Source organism: Zootoca vivipara, chromosome 6, assembly GCF_965207765.1.
Source record: "Zootoca vivipara chromosome 6, rZooViv2.hap1.1, whole genome shotgun sequence".
NCBI lineage: Eukaryota > Metazoa > Chordata > Lepidosauria > Squamata > Lacertidae > Zootoca > Zootoca vivipara.
Window position 1 is genome coordinate 30,124,209 of NC_142589.1, and position 18,047 is coordinate 30,142,255.

The 18,047-nt window shown below is 44.3% G+C and overlaps 1 protein-coding gene across 2 annotated transcripts in view; it reads left to right on the forward strand.

Moving 5' to 3' along the window:
- The first annotated feature begins 2,149 nt into the window (after window positions 1–2,149).
- The window catches only part of TENT4B (terminal nucleotidyltransferase 4B), a 49,620-nt gene continuing 33,722 nt past the window's right edge, over window positions 2,150–18,047 (forward strand). For both annotated transcript variants that reach the window (XM_060276090.2, XM_060276091.2), the window contains exon 1: window positions 2,150–4,198. In XM_060276090.2, coding sequence (XP_060132073.1) covers window positions 3,426–4,198 — 773 coding nt within the window. In that variant the 5' untranslated portion in view covers window positions 2,150–3,425. The remainder of the gene's footprint in view (window positions 4,199–18,047) is intronic.

Here is an 18,047-nt window from a genome sequence, read left to right on the forward strand (position 1 = left end):
CCTCTTAAAATGTAAAGTGACGTAAATGAACTATTAGAGCGGGGTGGTCTAACATGCAGTCCGAGGGCCACATGAAGCCATCAGTGCTTTTTTGGCAGCTATTGCGCTGCCTTCCCAAAGCTGGGAAAGCAATATTCTGGGCTTTGGGTAAGAGGCTTGAGGGCTCTCATAGGGCCCTAGGGGCCTCTACCCTCCTTTCCAATAAACAATAATAATAATAAATTTATTTGTACCCTGCCCATTCAGCTGGGCTGGGTTTCCCCGGCTACTCTGGGCGGCTTCCAACAATATTAAAATACATTACAATGTCACACATTAAAAACTTCACTATACAGGGCTGCCTTCAGATGTCCTCTAAATGTCAGGTAGTTGTTTATCTCTTTGACATCTGATGGGAGGGCGTTCCACAGGGCGGGTGCCACTACCAAGAAGGCCCTCTGCCTGGTTCCCTGTAGCTTTGCTTCTTGCAGTGAGGGAACTGCCAGAAGGCCCTCGGCGCTGGACCTCAGTGTCTGGGCAGAACGATGGGGGTGGAGATGCTCCTTCAGGTATACTGAGCCGAGGCTGTTTAGGGCTTTAAAGGTCAGCTCGGAAACTTACTGGGAGCCAATGTAGGTCTTTCAGGACCAGTGTATATGGTCTTTGCGGCCGCTCCCAGTCACCAGTCTAGCTGCCACATTCTGGATTAATTGTAGTTTCCAGGTCACCTTCAAAGGTAGCCCCACGGAGAGTGCAGTGCACTAGTCCAAGTGGGAGATAACTAGAGCATGCACCACAATCTGTGGGCAGGTAGGGTCTCAGCCTGTGTACCAGATGGAGCTGGTAGGCAGCTGCCCTGGATACAGAACTGACCTGCGCCTCCATGGACAGTTACCCCGTTCCAAAGCCTAGTTAGTGCTTTCCCAGCTTTGGGAAGAACATGGGAGAGCTCTAGGACCCTTGTGCCTCCTTCTCAAAGCCTGGTGCCTCACTTATCCATTTGGGAAGGCAGCATGGTGGGGTGTCAATTTTTGGCCTCACCGCCTCACCCCCTGCACAACAAGGCAGTGTGCAGTTTGCAGGTTCCATGTTGAACTATTGTGGTCCACTTGGTATGAGAAGTTAGATTGCCCTGTATTAGAGCAATCATAGGGATGGTTGGAGTGACAGATTTGGGGTTGGGGTAGCATGAAGAAATAGCAGCTTGTCAACAAATCAATTTATTATCGTCTCATTGCAGGCAACTCCGCTATGAAGAAAGGTTGCGATGTCTTTGATATTTTAGTTTAGAGAAAAGATGAGAAAGAGGTGTCATGATCAAGGCCATAACTAGGGAAATCAGCTAAAAATATGTCCATAAATATAAATATTATTGCCTCATAAGAAATGGTTTTCAATAGAGAGTGAACTGAATTGGGGGGGGGGGGGGTTGGAGGAGAGGTGGAAAGAAGAGCTCATTTGTCCATGGCTAGGGGGTGCAATCTGGACGGTTCTGCCAGGGACGCAAGATCACATAACTATGGCTCTGGTCAGGTCATGATAGAAATTTATAAAAGTATACATTGCATGGAGAAAGTGGATAGAGAAAAGTTGTTTTTCCACTCTCATAATAGTACAATTTGTGGACATCCAGTGAAACTGAACAGTGGGAGATGTAGGACAGATAAAAGGAAGAATTTTTTCATGCAGCACAGTTAAACTATGAAACTTGCTCCTATACATGAGGCAGTGATGATAGCCACAGACCTAGATACTGTAGCTTTAAAAGATTAGACAAATTCATGGAAGTTGGAGCCGGAGGCAGCAATGCTTCTGAATACTAGTTGCTGAAAACCACAGGAGGGGAGAGGGCTCTTGTGCCCGAATCCGACTTACAGCCATAGCTGCCAAGTTATCCCTTTTTAAAAGGGATTTTCCCTTATGCTGAATAGGCTTCCTCGCGAGAAAAGGGAAAACTTGGCAGCTATGCTTACAGCAGGATTCCCATAGGCATCTGGATGAACAACAGGATGCAGGAATAGTTGGGTCATAAACCTGATTCAGCCGGAGCTTCTTTTGTTCTTACCGGAGTGCTGTTGCTAGGATTTTTAATGTTCAAAGCACCAGCTAGTTATGGTGGGAGGGCTTAGGCTGAACAACCGAAGTAAAGTACATACGCCGCTGGTGTAGCTCCCTGAAAGTTTATGCAGCATTAAGTGAAGCAGTCCTTTTAAGGTGCCACAAGACTACATTTTGTGTTACACATATTTAAAATGCCTCGGTGTGTGTGTGTGTGTTCTGATAAAATGGCCTCTAGTCCACAGAAGCCCATCCCGCACTAAAATCAGTTTCAGCGCAACCCTGCGCCTGCCCCGCTCAGGAGTGAAGTCCTTTCGCGTTCAAAAGGGACTCGATCCCAGTTCAGCGCATATATACAGGATGGCAGCCCGAGGTTTCGATTTTGGCGCTTGCCGTAACCAGGACTTAACATGGCTGCACCTCTGGACTCTTGCCATGATGGGAGTTGCGTGATGGCCCCATTCACGCGGCGGAAAGAAATGGGACGCGGGGATGGATGTGGGGGTACGACGACACGACCAGCTCCACGATCCCGGGTCAGTGGCCGGGTGTGACCCCAGAAACGCGCCTTCTCCTCCTCCGGAAGAACGTGGGAGCTTCTTCGCTGTGTGTGTGTGTCCCCACCCCACCCCAAGTGAAAGAACGACGTAAGAGCTATTGTTATATCACGAAATAACGATGGTGATGGTAACAGTAATAATCTCGAAAGGAGAAAAGAAGCGTGCGTGCTTAGTGTACAGCGCGGCCCATCGCCACGGTGCGACTGCCATGGTGGCGGATGTAACTCCATGGACTGGAGCACGCCTGAGGGCGAGAAAGACGACGACGACGGGCGGCTGAGCCAGGCCGGGCCTAGCCGAGCCCTGAACCGCGCACGCTTTCGGCACCAGCCAAGCCCAGCCACAGCGCGGTTCTCCCGCCGCCGCCGCCTGCTTCTCCTCCTCCTCTGTCTTCCTCCCACGCCTTTATTACGCGCGGCCCGTGCGGCGGCGGCGGCGGCCACCTCTTCGCCAGGGCCCCGCCTCGCTCGCCGAGGGGGGCGGGGGTTGCTGTGTGCTGGAGGCGGCGGCGAAGGAGCAGCGATAGTAGGAGCAGCCCAAGCAAGGAGGAAGCCACTTAGCGCCCGGCCGACCTCTCTCGCCCCGGACCGCCAGTCATTTCACTGGGAGGAGGAGGAGGGCGCCGCCGACACAGCGCAGCGGAGGAGAGTCTCCCTTTTCTCTCTCCATTGCTCGCCGCCGCCGCCGCCTTCGTCCGCCCGCCATTAGCGCTGCGAGCCGGTGGGCGCCGCCGCGCTCTCGGCCGGCTGGGCTGGGCCGGGCCGGGCGAGGCGGGGGAGGAGTAGCCGCCGCCGCCGCCCAGTCTCTCGAGGGCCGGGTCCCCGTTTGATGGATCCCCGGATCGCCTGGTTCCAGCCAGAGCAGCTCGGCCCCTCGAACCGCCTGTGGATGCAGATTTGGGAGACCACGCAAGGGGTCCGCAATCTCTACTTCCAGCAGCAACAGCAGCAGCACGAGCAGCAGCGCGTCCAGCAGCAGCAACAGCAGCAGCAGCCCGGCTCGGCCGCCTCCAGCAGCAACAGCAGTAACACCGCCGCCGCCGCCAACCCCGGGATCAGCCCGGCCTCGCCGCCCGGCATGTCCCGCGGCCCCCGCTGCGACCCTCAGCCCGACTTCCTGCCGCTCGAGAGCGCCAACCACCAGCAGCACAACCACCTCCACCGGCGGCAGGCCTCCTCGCCGCAGCCGCCGGCCGCCACCGCCTGGGCAGGCAGGCCCGGCACCCGGGTAGCGGCTGCCGCCCCAGCACCTCCTGTCGCGGCCGTCTCTTCCTCCTCCTCTTCTATTTCTTCTTCCACCGCCGCCGCCTCTTCTCCTTCCCCTGCCGCCGCCGCCGCCTCTTCGGCAGCTGGCCCTTCTTCGTCTTCCACTTCATTGCCGCCCGCCGGCTCGGGTTCTTCGGCCGCCAGCAACAAGAGGAAGCGCGACAACAAGGCCAGCACCTTCGGGCTCAATTACACCCTCCTGCTCGGGCCCGCCGGGGAAAGCGGGGTCCCGGCGCCGGGGGACGGGCCCCTGGGGAGGCCGCAAGCTGGCCCGGACGAGCCCGCCTACACCGGCACCCCTTGGAAGAAGGCGAACTACAGCCAAGGAGTGGTGGGGTGAGGAGATCAACATGGGGGGTTAGGCTGGCGCTTCTTTCTCCCTCTCCCCCAACCCCCAGTATCTTTTTCCGCCGTGGGGGGAGGCCTAGGGAAGGGGATCACATCGGGGAGGAGGAAGTGGGGTTAGGATAGGGAAAATAAAAGAGGCGGGTAGTGTGACTAGGCCCTAGTCAAGGTTATAAAACGGTGGAGCAGTTGCTTCCCGGCAATGTGTACTCAATGTATTGATTGGTAAGAGCAAGTATTCCAGGCAAAGGTTCATTCGTTCACTTTTCCTTTTACCTCCTTTTTTCTTTTTAAGTGTTTCTATACCTTTGGACCTAGAGGTAGGTCCTACAGGTCGAGTCCCAGGTGCCTAGGGTGGCAGAAGTTACTCAGTAGCCAGGCTGTGCTATTCCACATGTGCTGGCAGAATCTTTCTTTTTTAAGGATCTCTTCGCATTGAGGTTTCCATAGCTGTGCTCCAGTGCTGTTTGACACCCGCCCCCATTTGCTCATAGGCTCCCATTGAGAAATACTGGACAGAAGTAGAAACTTGGCCAAAAGCTCATATCTTCAAGCTGGGGTGAAGAACTTGCAGCAGTGATACCAATGTCATGAAGGTGGTGGGGATGGTAGCTAGGTTTGGCTGGAAAATATAGTTTTGTTGAAGTATTGTTCTTGGGGGCTAGTCTGGATTACATGATTACATGATTGCCACTCAAGGCAATGCTGTTGTGCCCTTACTTTTTGGCATTGGGGCAGGGCCAGGGGACAGAGTTGTCTTGCTGCAGAAGTCTGAAAGGGCCTGGAGTGTGTTTGGGGATTGGCCAGATTTGTCAGCTGCTCAGATTTGAATTTGACAGAATTTGGGGTGCAGTTAGCATAATGGCCATTGGGTGGGTGAGTAGGGGAGAACATGTGGCCACCAAGACCCCTGTATTACTGTTTTATATTTTAATCCAGAGATCCACAATAACTCATATGAGTTGCATTTGTGAGATTATTGTAGCGTTTCTCATTATATTCCGCAGCAAATGATGTGCTTTAATAGGGGGTGGTCTCTTTAAAATGCTGTCTGGCAATCTTGGCCCAGGAGCACATGGCGTGGGAAGCAAGAATATGTTCCTGTTCTCATCTGAGATGCAAGTCAGTCTCTCTCTTTCTCTCTTCCTTCTCTCAAATTGGGATCTAGTGCACCCCTTTCTTTGTTTCTTTTGAATATGGGAATTCCTCTACCTTTGTGTGCTATGTGCATCCAAGTTGAAATGTGGGGGGGGGGGGTGTGTGCTTTCACATCTCCTGTTACGCAGATTATATATTTTTGCTGTGGCATGCTATTTGGTCATTGTACATGTAAAAGGTTGGAGAAGCACCCTTCCCTCTATGGAGGGAAGAAAATTAGTAAACACGTGCTACTCATGTTCTTAAATACCACAGCAATAGGTGCACATGTGCATGGTATCAAAGGACACGCTCAGGGTTGAGTCTTTCTGTGCTGTCGCAGCATGTGTTCCAATGCATGGTAGCGCATGGGCCAGGAAGCCTACACGCAGAGAAAAAGAGCATAGCATTCAGGGGCTATACATTTGGGTTTTTACCGAGGCCTGTATGTTCAACACATCAGGGAGGGGATGTTACCTCATCTATTGGCCCGTGCAAAGACTTGATTTTCTGTACAATCCACATTTTCTAAAGAGAATATTTGTCACTCATAATGTTACATTATGCATGGTCCCAGGAGATAGGTGCCTTTCTGAATACAAATGTTTTGCCTGTGTGCAGTACAAAGAGGGCGTGGAAGAAAGTAATCTGCGCAGTTGATGCACAACTCCTCCACGGCACGTTACACACACATTTGTTAAATTAAATGTAAGGTATTTGAACATGTCTTAAAATGCCCCACCCGTGCACAAAGCCCCATTCTTTGTGCCTCCATCATATCCTGTCTGCTCTTTTTGCTTTTATTTTTCGACATTGCAATCATTTTAAAGTTCTCTGGGAAGTGGCCATGCTGCCTGTTTCTTCTGTGCTTGGGTAATTTTTTGTAACTGTACAGTAGTAGCATTCCACATTCACTGTGCTTTAGTACACTTCAAATGATTTTTACAGCAATATGTAACATCTGTCAACAATGTGTTAGTCATGCCCATTTAGTTTAGGGGGTGGGTCTGCTCTGGGTAGAACTAACATTACAGTACCGGTAGTTACAACCTGCAGTGTTCAGCAAAACAACTTGGCTTTTGGAGTTTCAAGGTAGTTTGCAGCTTTCACTTGTTTGATTTGTGTATCTTTAATTGTGATAATATTTTGTATATATGGAAATGCGTTAGGGATTTTTACCCCGACTTCTCATTACTTTCTAATTTTACAAATGCTGGTGCCATTGCAGAGTCAGCATTATTGTTTTTCATCGCAGGGTTGACACATTGTCCCACAATCACAGAAGGTTAGAATGTATAGAAGAGAGAATATTTTAGCTGCATATTTATTGCTGGTAGCAGTATATGTCTCTCTTAGAACCTCCTTCAAGGCATGTGGGACCCATATGAACCTTTCCAGTAAATGTAATGTTACCTCTGGAGTGTGAAGTGTTTGTTTAAACTGAAGAGAAGAGTTCCATTTAGAATTCCCAAACTTTCTGTTGACAAATCTTGTTTCAAAGAATGGAACTCCTGTAAGTTTCTCCTGCAAAGCAGATTGTGCTTCTGAAAGTGGCTGAGGCTTGATTGTCTGTTAGATGTTGTTTTTGTGCATTTATTTAAGTACTGTCCCCTGTTTTAGTATGTGCATTAAATTCAGTAGTTTGATGCTCTGCGATAAACATAGTTTAGATCCCAAGCCATAGTTTGTGCTTCCAAACATATAACCAAATCATGGTTTAGAGCTGCGTTTCTACTGTCGTTTAGGACCATAGGAAACTGCCTTCTATTGAGTCAGACTGTAGGTTCTTCTAGTACAGTATTGGCTATACAGACTGGCAGCAGTTCTCCAGGACTTCAGACCAGGAATCTTTCCTATTCCTGGCTGAAGAGGATTTTACCTGGGACCTTCTGTATGCAAAGCAAATGCTCTTAACATGAAGCTACATTGCTACTGCCTCTAGGCACAGCAGCCCCCAGATGCCAATCTGTAACTACAGTATAGTCTGTCCATTCATACATCACAGCAAATCATAGTTCATTTCTTTTTTTGGGGTGGATGCAAGGAGGAGATTGGAAGTTTTGCTTAGTTAACTGTGTTCTATTATTTATTTTATGTTTTCAGGGGTATTTATACCCACCTGCTAACCAAAGTTCTTGATCTCAGAATGTTGTTTGTTTCAACTCTGGTTGGGAAACAAGCCAGGATCATAAACCACATTTTGAATTTGGCTTGTTTCCCAAATAATACTTCAGACTAACCATGTAAATGGAAATGAAAGCTTTTGGTCATGCCAGAGGGTAGAGCTAACAAGCCCAAGGGTCATGCACATAACTCTAAGCCATAGTTGAACATTATGTCCAAATGCAACCACAGTTGGGCATTGGGTGTTGAGAAAGCATGGGAAATAGTGTGTGCTACTCAGATGTATTGACTTGCGAGGTAAACTATATTGAGCTCTGTAGTTGCAGTCAGAATAAGGCTGCATAAAAAAACCCTCAAGTTAATCATCACCTCAGATTAGTAATTATTGCTCAAAGCAGATATTAACAATCTCATGATCTTTCATTTTGGCAACTCCTGTGTTGACCCACTGGTAAGTGTTATAATGATGATCATTTAAAATGTAATCCTAGCAAAAATCTGATTATATTTATAATTTTATTCTTTGTTAATATGCACTGCATCTTCAAACCTTTGCGGATAGCTTTTGGATCTCAGAAAACTGGTCAGTTTAACACTTGTGGACAAAATCTTCTGATATTTTTATTATAGTTGTAGAGAGCCTTGTAGGCCATTTATTCAAACTCCCTGTTCATTGCAGGAAATCAGAGCTTGAACATCCTGTATGGCAGAACCCACCATTCTGTAATGAGCTTCAGGGTTGAACTGTTCCAATTGTTGTGTGTATGTGTATGTCCTAAACTTTAGTTTATCACATAGTTATTTATTCTTACAGCACCTTTTCCCCTAATAACTTGTCTATTTTGCAAAAATAAATTGCTTTCATGGTGTAGCATTATTATAGATACATGATTACTCACTGCTCTGGCCAACACTCTGATCCCATTATATCTGTCCTGACTGCAGTGTTACAAGATGCTCTAGCAATGCTGCCTACTTAACATTTTAGCTTGCTCTGAGTAGTATTAGTATCTTCTGCTAGTGGCGCCCATCCATTTGCAAGCGTTGGTTAAAGAACAGTCTTACATTGGGTCAGGCCATTGATCCATCTAGTCAAATGCTGCATGCCTTGACAGCAGTAGATCTCCAGCATTTTGGGTATAGATTTATTCTGTGAACCGCCCTGAGACCCCCAGGTATAGGGCGGTATATAAATTTGATTAATAATAATAATGATAGGTTTTGCTCTGTTATCTCAGATCCTTTTAAGTAGCAAGATCAGAGGTGGCAATTTGGACTTCACACGTGTGAAGCATGTTGTACCCCCTCCCAGTGAATCAAAACCATTTCCTACCTGTACTGTCTCTCAATCTGATCAGCACTACCACTTACTAACAGTCTTCCTCCAGGACTGGAATTTTAGTGAACTCAAGTAAGCTTAGCTTTCTTCCTGGTCACCCATCAAGCTACAGGGTCTAATTGAGACATGTGAAAGACATGTTGTCACCATCAATATACCATATGTTCAGAGTTTAAAATAATAAATTGTAGGATTGGAAGGCCCCAGCCTTCAAAGCAGGGTCATCTCTTTGCCCAAATGCAGTTGAATTTACTGGCCACCATTACCTGTACTTCATGGAGAATATAATCTTGCAGTGCTTTTTTGCCCATAAAAGTATTGTACTATGTTCCTTCACACCGCCCATTTGAATAGTTTTCATTCTAAAAATAAGTTTTTCATAATGCTTTGAATTTATTATTGAAGGTTCAGAAATGAAATACACGAGGCAGTAGCTGGTTTAGCAAGGTGCATCAACAAAATGCATGTCTTAAAATAATCTGTACATACCACAGAGCAGTTGAACCCATTCTGTATCGCTGACTAATGGGACAGCTGTAGACAAGGTGATAAAGTTCTTATACTGTACAGGGATATCCAGAGATGCTCCTGAGTAATGTTATCCATTAGTTGTCTACCAATAAATTGAAAGGTAAGGCAGTTCATTTGAATCCTTGTACAATAATCCAGTATCTGTTTTCCTCACCTGTCTAATTGGATGCTTCTTTTCCACAAAATTGTTCCTCAAGCGGCTCACCACATATCAAATGAACAATAAGTATAACAATTCAAAAACATACTGGAAATGGTCATAATGTCAATAAGTAACCAGAAAAATCCATACAGCACTGTATAAAACAAGACAAGCTGAAAACTCAACAGAGAATGATTCCTAGCAGAGAGAAAATGTGTGTTGGGCGGGGGGGGGGGGATTGCCCTCCTATAAGGGTGTTTGTTCCACAGAGGTTCATTGTAACTAAATTGCATGAATTGGATGGGAACCACACTCTCATGTGTGGCAGTCTTCCCTCCCTGCTCTCATGTCCCTCCCCTCCCTGAACACCCCCTTCTTTCATTTAGGAAGGTAAAGATTTCAGCTCTTCCTTCAAGCTCCACATGCAGTCATAGTTTTAATACTGCTCACATTCTCCTACATCATACATCACTTTCCAGGCACTTAAGAAACCACAAGCCAAATTTGACCACCTAGAGCAGGCACCCCCAAACTTCGGCCCTCCACTGGACCTGCTAGCTAGGGATCATGGGAGTTGTAGGCCCAAACATCTGGAGGGTCGCAGTTTGGGGATGCCTGACCTAGAGTTTTGCCTGATAGCGTGCTGCCCAAGGAAGCCCTTCCTCCTCTTTGCCCTGCACTTCATACCAGCCTTGATCCAACAACTTTCCCTTAACAGCAACAGCAAAGAAAAGACAGTGTGGACAGGGATTCCTTATAACCGTGTTTTCCAGTAGTTGAGATCCAAATTTTCCAAACATCCAGGGGACCCAGCAGCATCTCTCATCTGGGATGATGCAGATGTTCTAGCTCTCACCCAGAGGGCCCTTATGCCTCCTCTTTTTGTAGGCTCTCACACCACGTGGTGGCCAATAACTTTCACGTTTGCTCATCCATTCAGGAGGTGGGTAGGGCTCTCACGGTAGTCTTTGAAGTGGCAACCCCACTTCTCTTCATTCTAAAAATACCTTCTAATCTAAATAGCTGCCTTAGTAACCAGCGTTCATATTTTATACAATTTAGTGACAAAAATAATGATTTCACTTTATTATGGCCTGTTTCTGACATTCTACATGTGGAAATCTACCGTAGCAACATAGAATCAGCTGTCATGCTACTACATTTTGAAAACCCTTTGGGTCAACTCTATATATTTCATTATCCTCCAGAATGGTATGAGTAGCTATTAGGGTGATTTTTTGGTAGATTGGCAATATATGAAAAAATTTACAGGCCCATCCATTGATATTGCCTTGAGATTTATGGGTATATCCAAATTTAATAATAATAATAATACCAGTAACCATTTTTACCCAAATTAAATCACATTGAACATATTCCTGCCCTACTCACTGCTTGATGACAGAGTACAGTGGTACCTCTGGTTACAAACTTAATTCGTTCTGGAGGTCCGTTCTTAACCTGAAACTGTTCTTAACCTGAGGTACCACTTTAGCTAATGGGGCCTCCAGCTGCCGTCGCCATGCGATTTCTGTTCTCATCCTGAAGGTACATTAAGGTACTATTTCTGGGTCAGCGTATTTCCCCCAAAATATTTATTTCTTATGGTTAATTCTACCAAAGCACATCAACTTTCTTTCTCTAAATGTAATAAAATTAATTTGCAGTAACGGCATTTTTTTCATCCAGAGTTTATTGGTAGAAATGAGCTAATTTTCCAGTATTGTAGTGCAAGTAAACATGAAGTTGCTAATAGATTGGAGACAAATTCGTCTTTCCTTCATTCAGCACAGTTCAGCAAAAAAAGCAGTCCACTTTGGGGAAATGAGATGGTAACAGTCTGAAATCTCTTTAATTTTCTCATTTTAAGGCCAAACACATAAACTATATGAATATTTAGCTGTTTTTATTATTTAATCTCCAGCACCATTGGTATTAAACATTTTTTTCCAGCACTGAAAGAGGGAGACACCACTATGTGATAATAATTTAGTGTTCAGTAATATGAACATGACTGTGAACAGTATTAGAAACTGGGATAGGAAAGCTAGGAGCCAAACAGCTTCTGAGACCTGGGTTGTGGGCGCCAAAACAGAATGTCTAATCACTATGGGGTGGGTGTGTCAGCAACACTTTATATTTGTTATTTTGATCAACATGCATTAATATGCAATTCACTTAAGTAACACATTGTTAATATCACATTTTTAGCAGAAATTGTTAATACACGTTTAATTTGGTGTTTACAATAAGAATATCTGTACCATACTTCAGTTTTCAAAGCACTCTACTCTTTATTGTTAAACTCCTTAACATATTGTCTATCCTTAATATATAATTTGAGGTTTCAAAGAAAATACATTCCAGTAATTCTTGAGTGTTAGCCAGGTGCACAAAATGGCACCCAGACTTTTGGAGGTGCTCACCAATGGAGAATGTTTAGGCGCAAAATGCACCTGGCACCCTGCTAATTTCAAACCCTGCCTGTGAATATCTCAAGAGGAGTAAATGATAGGGAAATCATTTCTCCTATTTTAATGTGCAATAGGGCCCAGGCATAGAACTAGGACATCTGTGTCTGAATCTTCCAGTGGAGTGTGTGAAATGGGTTCTGTCTCACTAAGCTATGAAGTCTCCCCTAAAATGCATACCTGAAGATGCACAGACTCTTTTATTCCTGCCCCTTCCAGAATACTTCAAACTGTTGAATGGGTGTGCCCCATCCACAGCTTAACTAGTCCTTTTAAGGGTTGATCTGTTTTAAGGGAACCATTTATTTTTCCAATCCCTCTGTACCCTTTTAAAGGAATCTTGAGCTGGAGGGTATTGTGACCATAATGCACCCCATCAGTGTTAGGCTCCAGCTGCCAATATGAATAGTCTTGTGTAGTTCCTGCACTCTGCTGTCATGCTTTCAAAAGTTACAGGGCAGCTTGAGAGCAATGCACAGGTGTAGGTGTCAGCCTTCCTTTTATCCTTCCACACCTCCCCATGGGTCTCTTGAAACCTACCACACATACACAACTTTTCCTGCATACCTGGAGTGCCTCTTGTGTTTGCAGGAACTTTCTTTTCTCTTGGAGGCTGAACTTTGCTGTTGTACTGGAAGGTAGGGGCTGCCAACTTGAACAATTAGAAGAAATGATGTTGAGGTTTTTCATCATTTCCCATATATATTCTCAATCTGAAGGGCTTTTGAATTAGCTACACTGTTAACAGGGGTCAGCAACCTAAGGCTCATGGGCTGGAAATGGCCCATGGAGGTCGTTTGACTGGCCCACGAGCTGCCCCTGAATTGAGTTGCTCACGCGCTGCGCTAAACCAGCACTGCGCGGGGACTCGCTTTCGCGGAGTCAGAAATTGCAGGGGCGCGTGCACAACCCGGCCCACATAGGGATTTTCACGGGACCAATCCAGCCCAGGCAAGATAAACCTTGCTGACCCCTGACTATTAATTTTGCCTTTCTCCAATCCTGTTAACGTGTGTCAGATTTCTAGCACTGGCTAATCCATTATTGCTCTCAAGCTGTTGGTGCCAAAAAGTACTTTGCAGACTTTCACCTTCAAGCTAGCTAATTACCAGCAAATCTGATAATGCCACATGTCCCAAGCTAAGGGTGCTTTTCTCACTGGGTTTCCCATATAGAGTAACTTAAAGCCTTCAGTTTGTCCCATTTTGAGTGTAAGCTTTTCCATAACTTTTATAGCAGTTACCTTACTCTTTCTGTGCCAGCTATGTATTTATATTCAAAGATACACGTGTACCAGCCTTTCAAATAATTTTCAAGGCATCTCATATATATATATATATATATATATATATATATATATATATATGAGATGTAAAACCATGTGAAATCCAATAGAAATAGTTTTTTTAAAAAAAAAACGAACATAAATGACACAGCAGTTGATAAAGCTGAAGCCAGAATTTAAATGTGAGCAGCAATAAATCTAATGATTGAAGGCCTGGGCAAATTTAAAAGTTTATTTGGCAACTAAAGGTCATGAGAACGAGTGCCAGGTGAGCCATCCTGGGCGGGGGAGAAGCATCCTATAACTGGGATACCAGCACCAAAGAAGCCCTCTCCCCAATACCCACTTGCCTCGGATCATCATAATTGTCATGCAGGTTCATGTGGTAGCAGATTCCTAGGTTTCATTTTGTATTCCAGGGGTCAGTAACCTTGATGGGCACATTTGGAATTTTGAGAAAGTGTCACAAAATGGATGCTATAGGGGTGTGGCATAATAATACAAAATGGCAGCCACATCTAAAAAAGCAGAAAAAGACAAATCATGCGAGTACTTCCTGCCCACTGGCACCCTTCCTTAACAATGGAAAAAGGCAGCTATATCAGCCACCACTGCACTTGCTCACATGGAGAAGTTCTTTATACCTCTCCTCTGTTTGGAGTGGTAGGGAGGTGGATGAACAAACCTGGCATCCAGTGAAATTCAGGCATGTTTAAGAGTGTGTGGTCCATGTAGGAGAGGGCGAGCTGGTGCAAGTAGGAACTGAGCAGAAAGAGCAAACCCTTTCTGGTGCATTGTTGATTTTTGGGGGGGTTATATTTACAGAGACCTTTTGCAGGCACCATAGGCGGTACTGGCTTTGGTGCCTGCAGGTGTCATCTTGGTGACCCCTGCTGTATATTATACAGTGTACAGGGTTTTAAATATTTAAACCAGCACTTTGAAACAGTCAGGAAAATACTGCAGTTGATTCAGAACTGGTGAGATTTTTTTTAAAAAAATAAGATTTTATTAAAGTGTTTTCATATTACAATAAGATAAAAGAAACCAATCCAACAAAAACAAAAACACAGAGAAAAAGGAAACAGAAAATGCAGAGTCCTCTCTTAACCCATCTCTCACACTGAAAGTGATGGACCCTCGCAGCTCTTACTGGGAACTTTCCTTTCCTTCTCCCAGTCTCTTGTCCTGGAAGGTCTTCCCTCTCATTCTGGGTCCTTCCACCAACCATCCACCACCTTCATGTTAGACCCCAAAAACGGCCCAAAGTAGGGGACACCAAAGGAAAACCTAAAAATAAAATAAAATAAAAAGGACTTCTGATTTTCTGTCTGTCAGTTGCATGCAAGAAATTATTCAAAATATTCACTTTACAATGACATCCAACTGATATACTTTCTGTTAGGCAATATTTGCTCAATCCTCTGACCCAAATGTCTCAGATTATTTCCTTTTCTTTTTCACACAAATGTCAGCAATGGTTTTTCTCTTCTCAAATATATCTACTTTGTCTCCAATAACCTCAACAACCATTCCTCCATATTATACAATGTCTTTTTCTTTTTCTTGTTACATAGTCTTTCATTTACACCCAAGAACAGGTGAGATGTGTTCCAACTGGCCACTTACATGTTTTGAATCAATTGTAGTAGCCTAGTCTTCAAATGTATGTACAGTACAACATCCATTAAGTATGACTTGGATGTTTTAGCGGCATGGATCAAAATGACCAGCCGGGCTTTATCTAAAAGGGGCTGCAACTTGTGCAGCGACCTTAGCTGCTGAAAGGCCTTTTGTACCAGAGATGCTACTCGGACGTTTTTGAAGATACTTTTGGAGCCTCTGGGCTAGTGTGGTGCATGCCACAGGCTCATAATGTCTTCCTTTGTCTAAATAGGAAGGGGGAGTTGAGCCTGTAATCGCATGCGGAATCATGGGAGTGGCTCATCCCAACAGATTGAGGTGATGCTTTTGTGGCCAGTTACTTACCTAGTTACATAACCTGATATAGTTGTCCTATGTCACTTTCTCCTGAAATGGGTGTCTGTGCTGACAGGTATAATAGCCCTTTCGACAGAGAGCTCAAACAAGGGAATGATGAGGTGCAACTATCAAATAAAATTAATGGGGGTGATAATTATGGATTTTATGGTTTAGATTTCATTAGTTTTTACCTGCTGATAGAATACTCATAGCAGAAAACTGCCTGTGTTGCACAGCTGTCACTGACTTGCCATAGTGTGGTTCCAGTTATAGAATGCATTAAGTTCCTCTGTGACTTCTGCCATGTAAGCTACTACACTTGGATGCCAATTTGTGTGTCTGTCTCTCTGAATGTCTGTTCCATATAGGCAGTAACTAGTCTCCTTTATTACAGTTTATTTTTGTGACTCTATTATTGTGAGTCCTCTTCCAAAAAATGGGAGCTCATAATGTGAATCCAGTTGTACTTTTACACAGGAGCAAATTAAAAACAATTATAATGAAAGTCTGGCTACTTGTATATTGCTTTTTCAACAGATAGTGTGAATTATTCCTACAGATCCTGCTTCAGGAGACGGTTACTGCACCAAGGAAATGAAATTAACATTGCATTATGTTCTAATAGGCTACAGGCCATGCCAGTCCTCCTTTGATTGTTTCCCTTTGCTGATAAGGAAATATTTATCAAAATCTTGATACTTTTGCATGTGTACATGGAGCAGGGCAGTGAATATTTGAATATCTTTCTTTATAGTAGCCTGTGCTTTTGAAATTGCATCACAGAATGCTTTTGAAGACTGGATTCCTATTGAGCAACTGGATTTCGCTCAAATGATAGCTGCTGAATATTGAATGCATGTGCCCTGGTGCAAAGATATTTGGTCAGTTGGCAACCCATATTTATTATATGGTTGGTAGCATGAGGCCAGTCAACAGTGGTCTTCAGAAAGAAGGGCTTTTCCTTAGTAGTGAGGAAAACCCAGTTATTGTTGGACCTGAAAGAGAGTAGTATTCTTCTGGGATACATTGTAATTGTCGTTTGAAATGTGCAAGCATCTAGGTCATTTGTGCTGGCTGGTCATGCAGTTGTGGATGCTGAGAAATACAGTACAGTATGTGTTGATTTTAGTTTCCAGGTCCGAAATCAGGGGTAGGAAAAAGTTGGCCTTTCAGAAGCTTCTGAACTTCAGTTCCTATCAGTCTCAACCCGCATGGCCAATCAGGGATGATGGAAGTTGTCATCCAGAAGCACTTGGGGGTGTAGTGGCAAAGGTTTCCCGGCCCTGTCTAAATGAAAGAAGTGGATTGATGTCTAGGGAAAATGTGCCTAAAGACTGACTTGATTTGATATATTTTTATTCATTATATGTAAATTGTTAAATCAGCTACTATGCCTATGAACAAGAATACTCACCTGATTGCCTGTGGTGTAGAAATGTTGCTTACAGGTGACTATGGTTGTACTTGTTTCTGACGGCACTTTCTGCTGCTCTTTATGGCTGGGGATGGTGGTGACAGCAGACAGGGAGAGAGAGCATGAGCACTGCAAACCCTACTCTGTTTGTTCACCTGAGCAAACACAGTAGGATATCCTGGCTGCACTTTCTCTTCTCCACTGTTGCTCCAAGTATAGATGGATACAGAAAGTCAGCTCCATGGTCATTCATAACAAGAAGGGTTATCTTTTTCTTCTTCCAGCCTTTGAGTCTATAACCATAAGTTTGAAAGGGTGGAAAAGCAAGTGTTGTTAGCCATGAAAACAGTGTACAGTAGTACAAATGGTAGCTGTTGTCCTTGGACACCCCCTTGTTTATTTTGAGGTGTGGCTAGCTAGTCCTACTGATTAATGCCAATTAATTTCATTGATTCTACTCTGAGTAGACCAAGCATTAGCTACAACTCTTTATTTTTACAAGGCAAGTTTTCAAATTTCCAAAGTACTTTACAGTCTTAATATTTGCACCTGTAGAAATAGGACTATTGTTTCCATTTTACAGCTGACAAATGGATATCGAGGCAGAAGCAGGAGTCAATCTCAGGTCTACCAGATTCAAATTTGCAATACTATCCACCCACTCATGTTTGCTTTCACTGTCCATTTGGCCTTTGACATTTTATTTCATGTTCAACTTGAAATTTGTGCCTTACAATGACCTTCAGGGCAAATTCCAATGTTGCAAAGTTACATAACTTTACAAGTGTGCAACTGCTGTTTTTTGGGTGTGCACATACATACAGGGTTGCAAACTGAATGACAAATTTGTAATCTTTTTACAAGTTACTCATGGAGATTTTAATTGCTTTCTTGTATGCCCAGAGGAGAGATGAATAGCTCAAAAGTAATGCATATTACTCTCCATCATGTTTCTGCAAGTGGAAATATTTTCAAGCAATTGGCAAGGCATGGTTATAGAAACTTGGCCTTCCTATATTTGGCAATGCTCCTATCTTTGTTTGTTACTAGCATTACATGGCTATTTATCAACACATGTTCCCTGGGTAGCATATGGGGCAGAGAATAAAGTGCAATATAATAATTACAAGCATCAAGAAAGATAATAAAATGCAGCATAGAGCTTTTTAAATAGCTCAGTAAAATAAAACACACCTACACAATGAGAGCCCAGAATTTGCAAGTTTAAAATGCTATGTGTTTAAAAGACCTGGATGGCTATTAAGATCTTCACCTGCTGCCCAAGAGACAATAAAGTAGGTACCAGGAGAGCCTCTATTGGGAGGTTATTCTACAGCAAGTGTTCTACAACCAAGAAGGCCCTCTTCCTAATAGTCACTTGTATCACTTTACAGGGGCACACAGACTCCAGTTC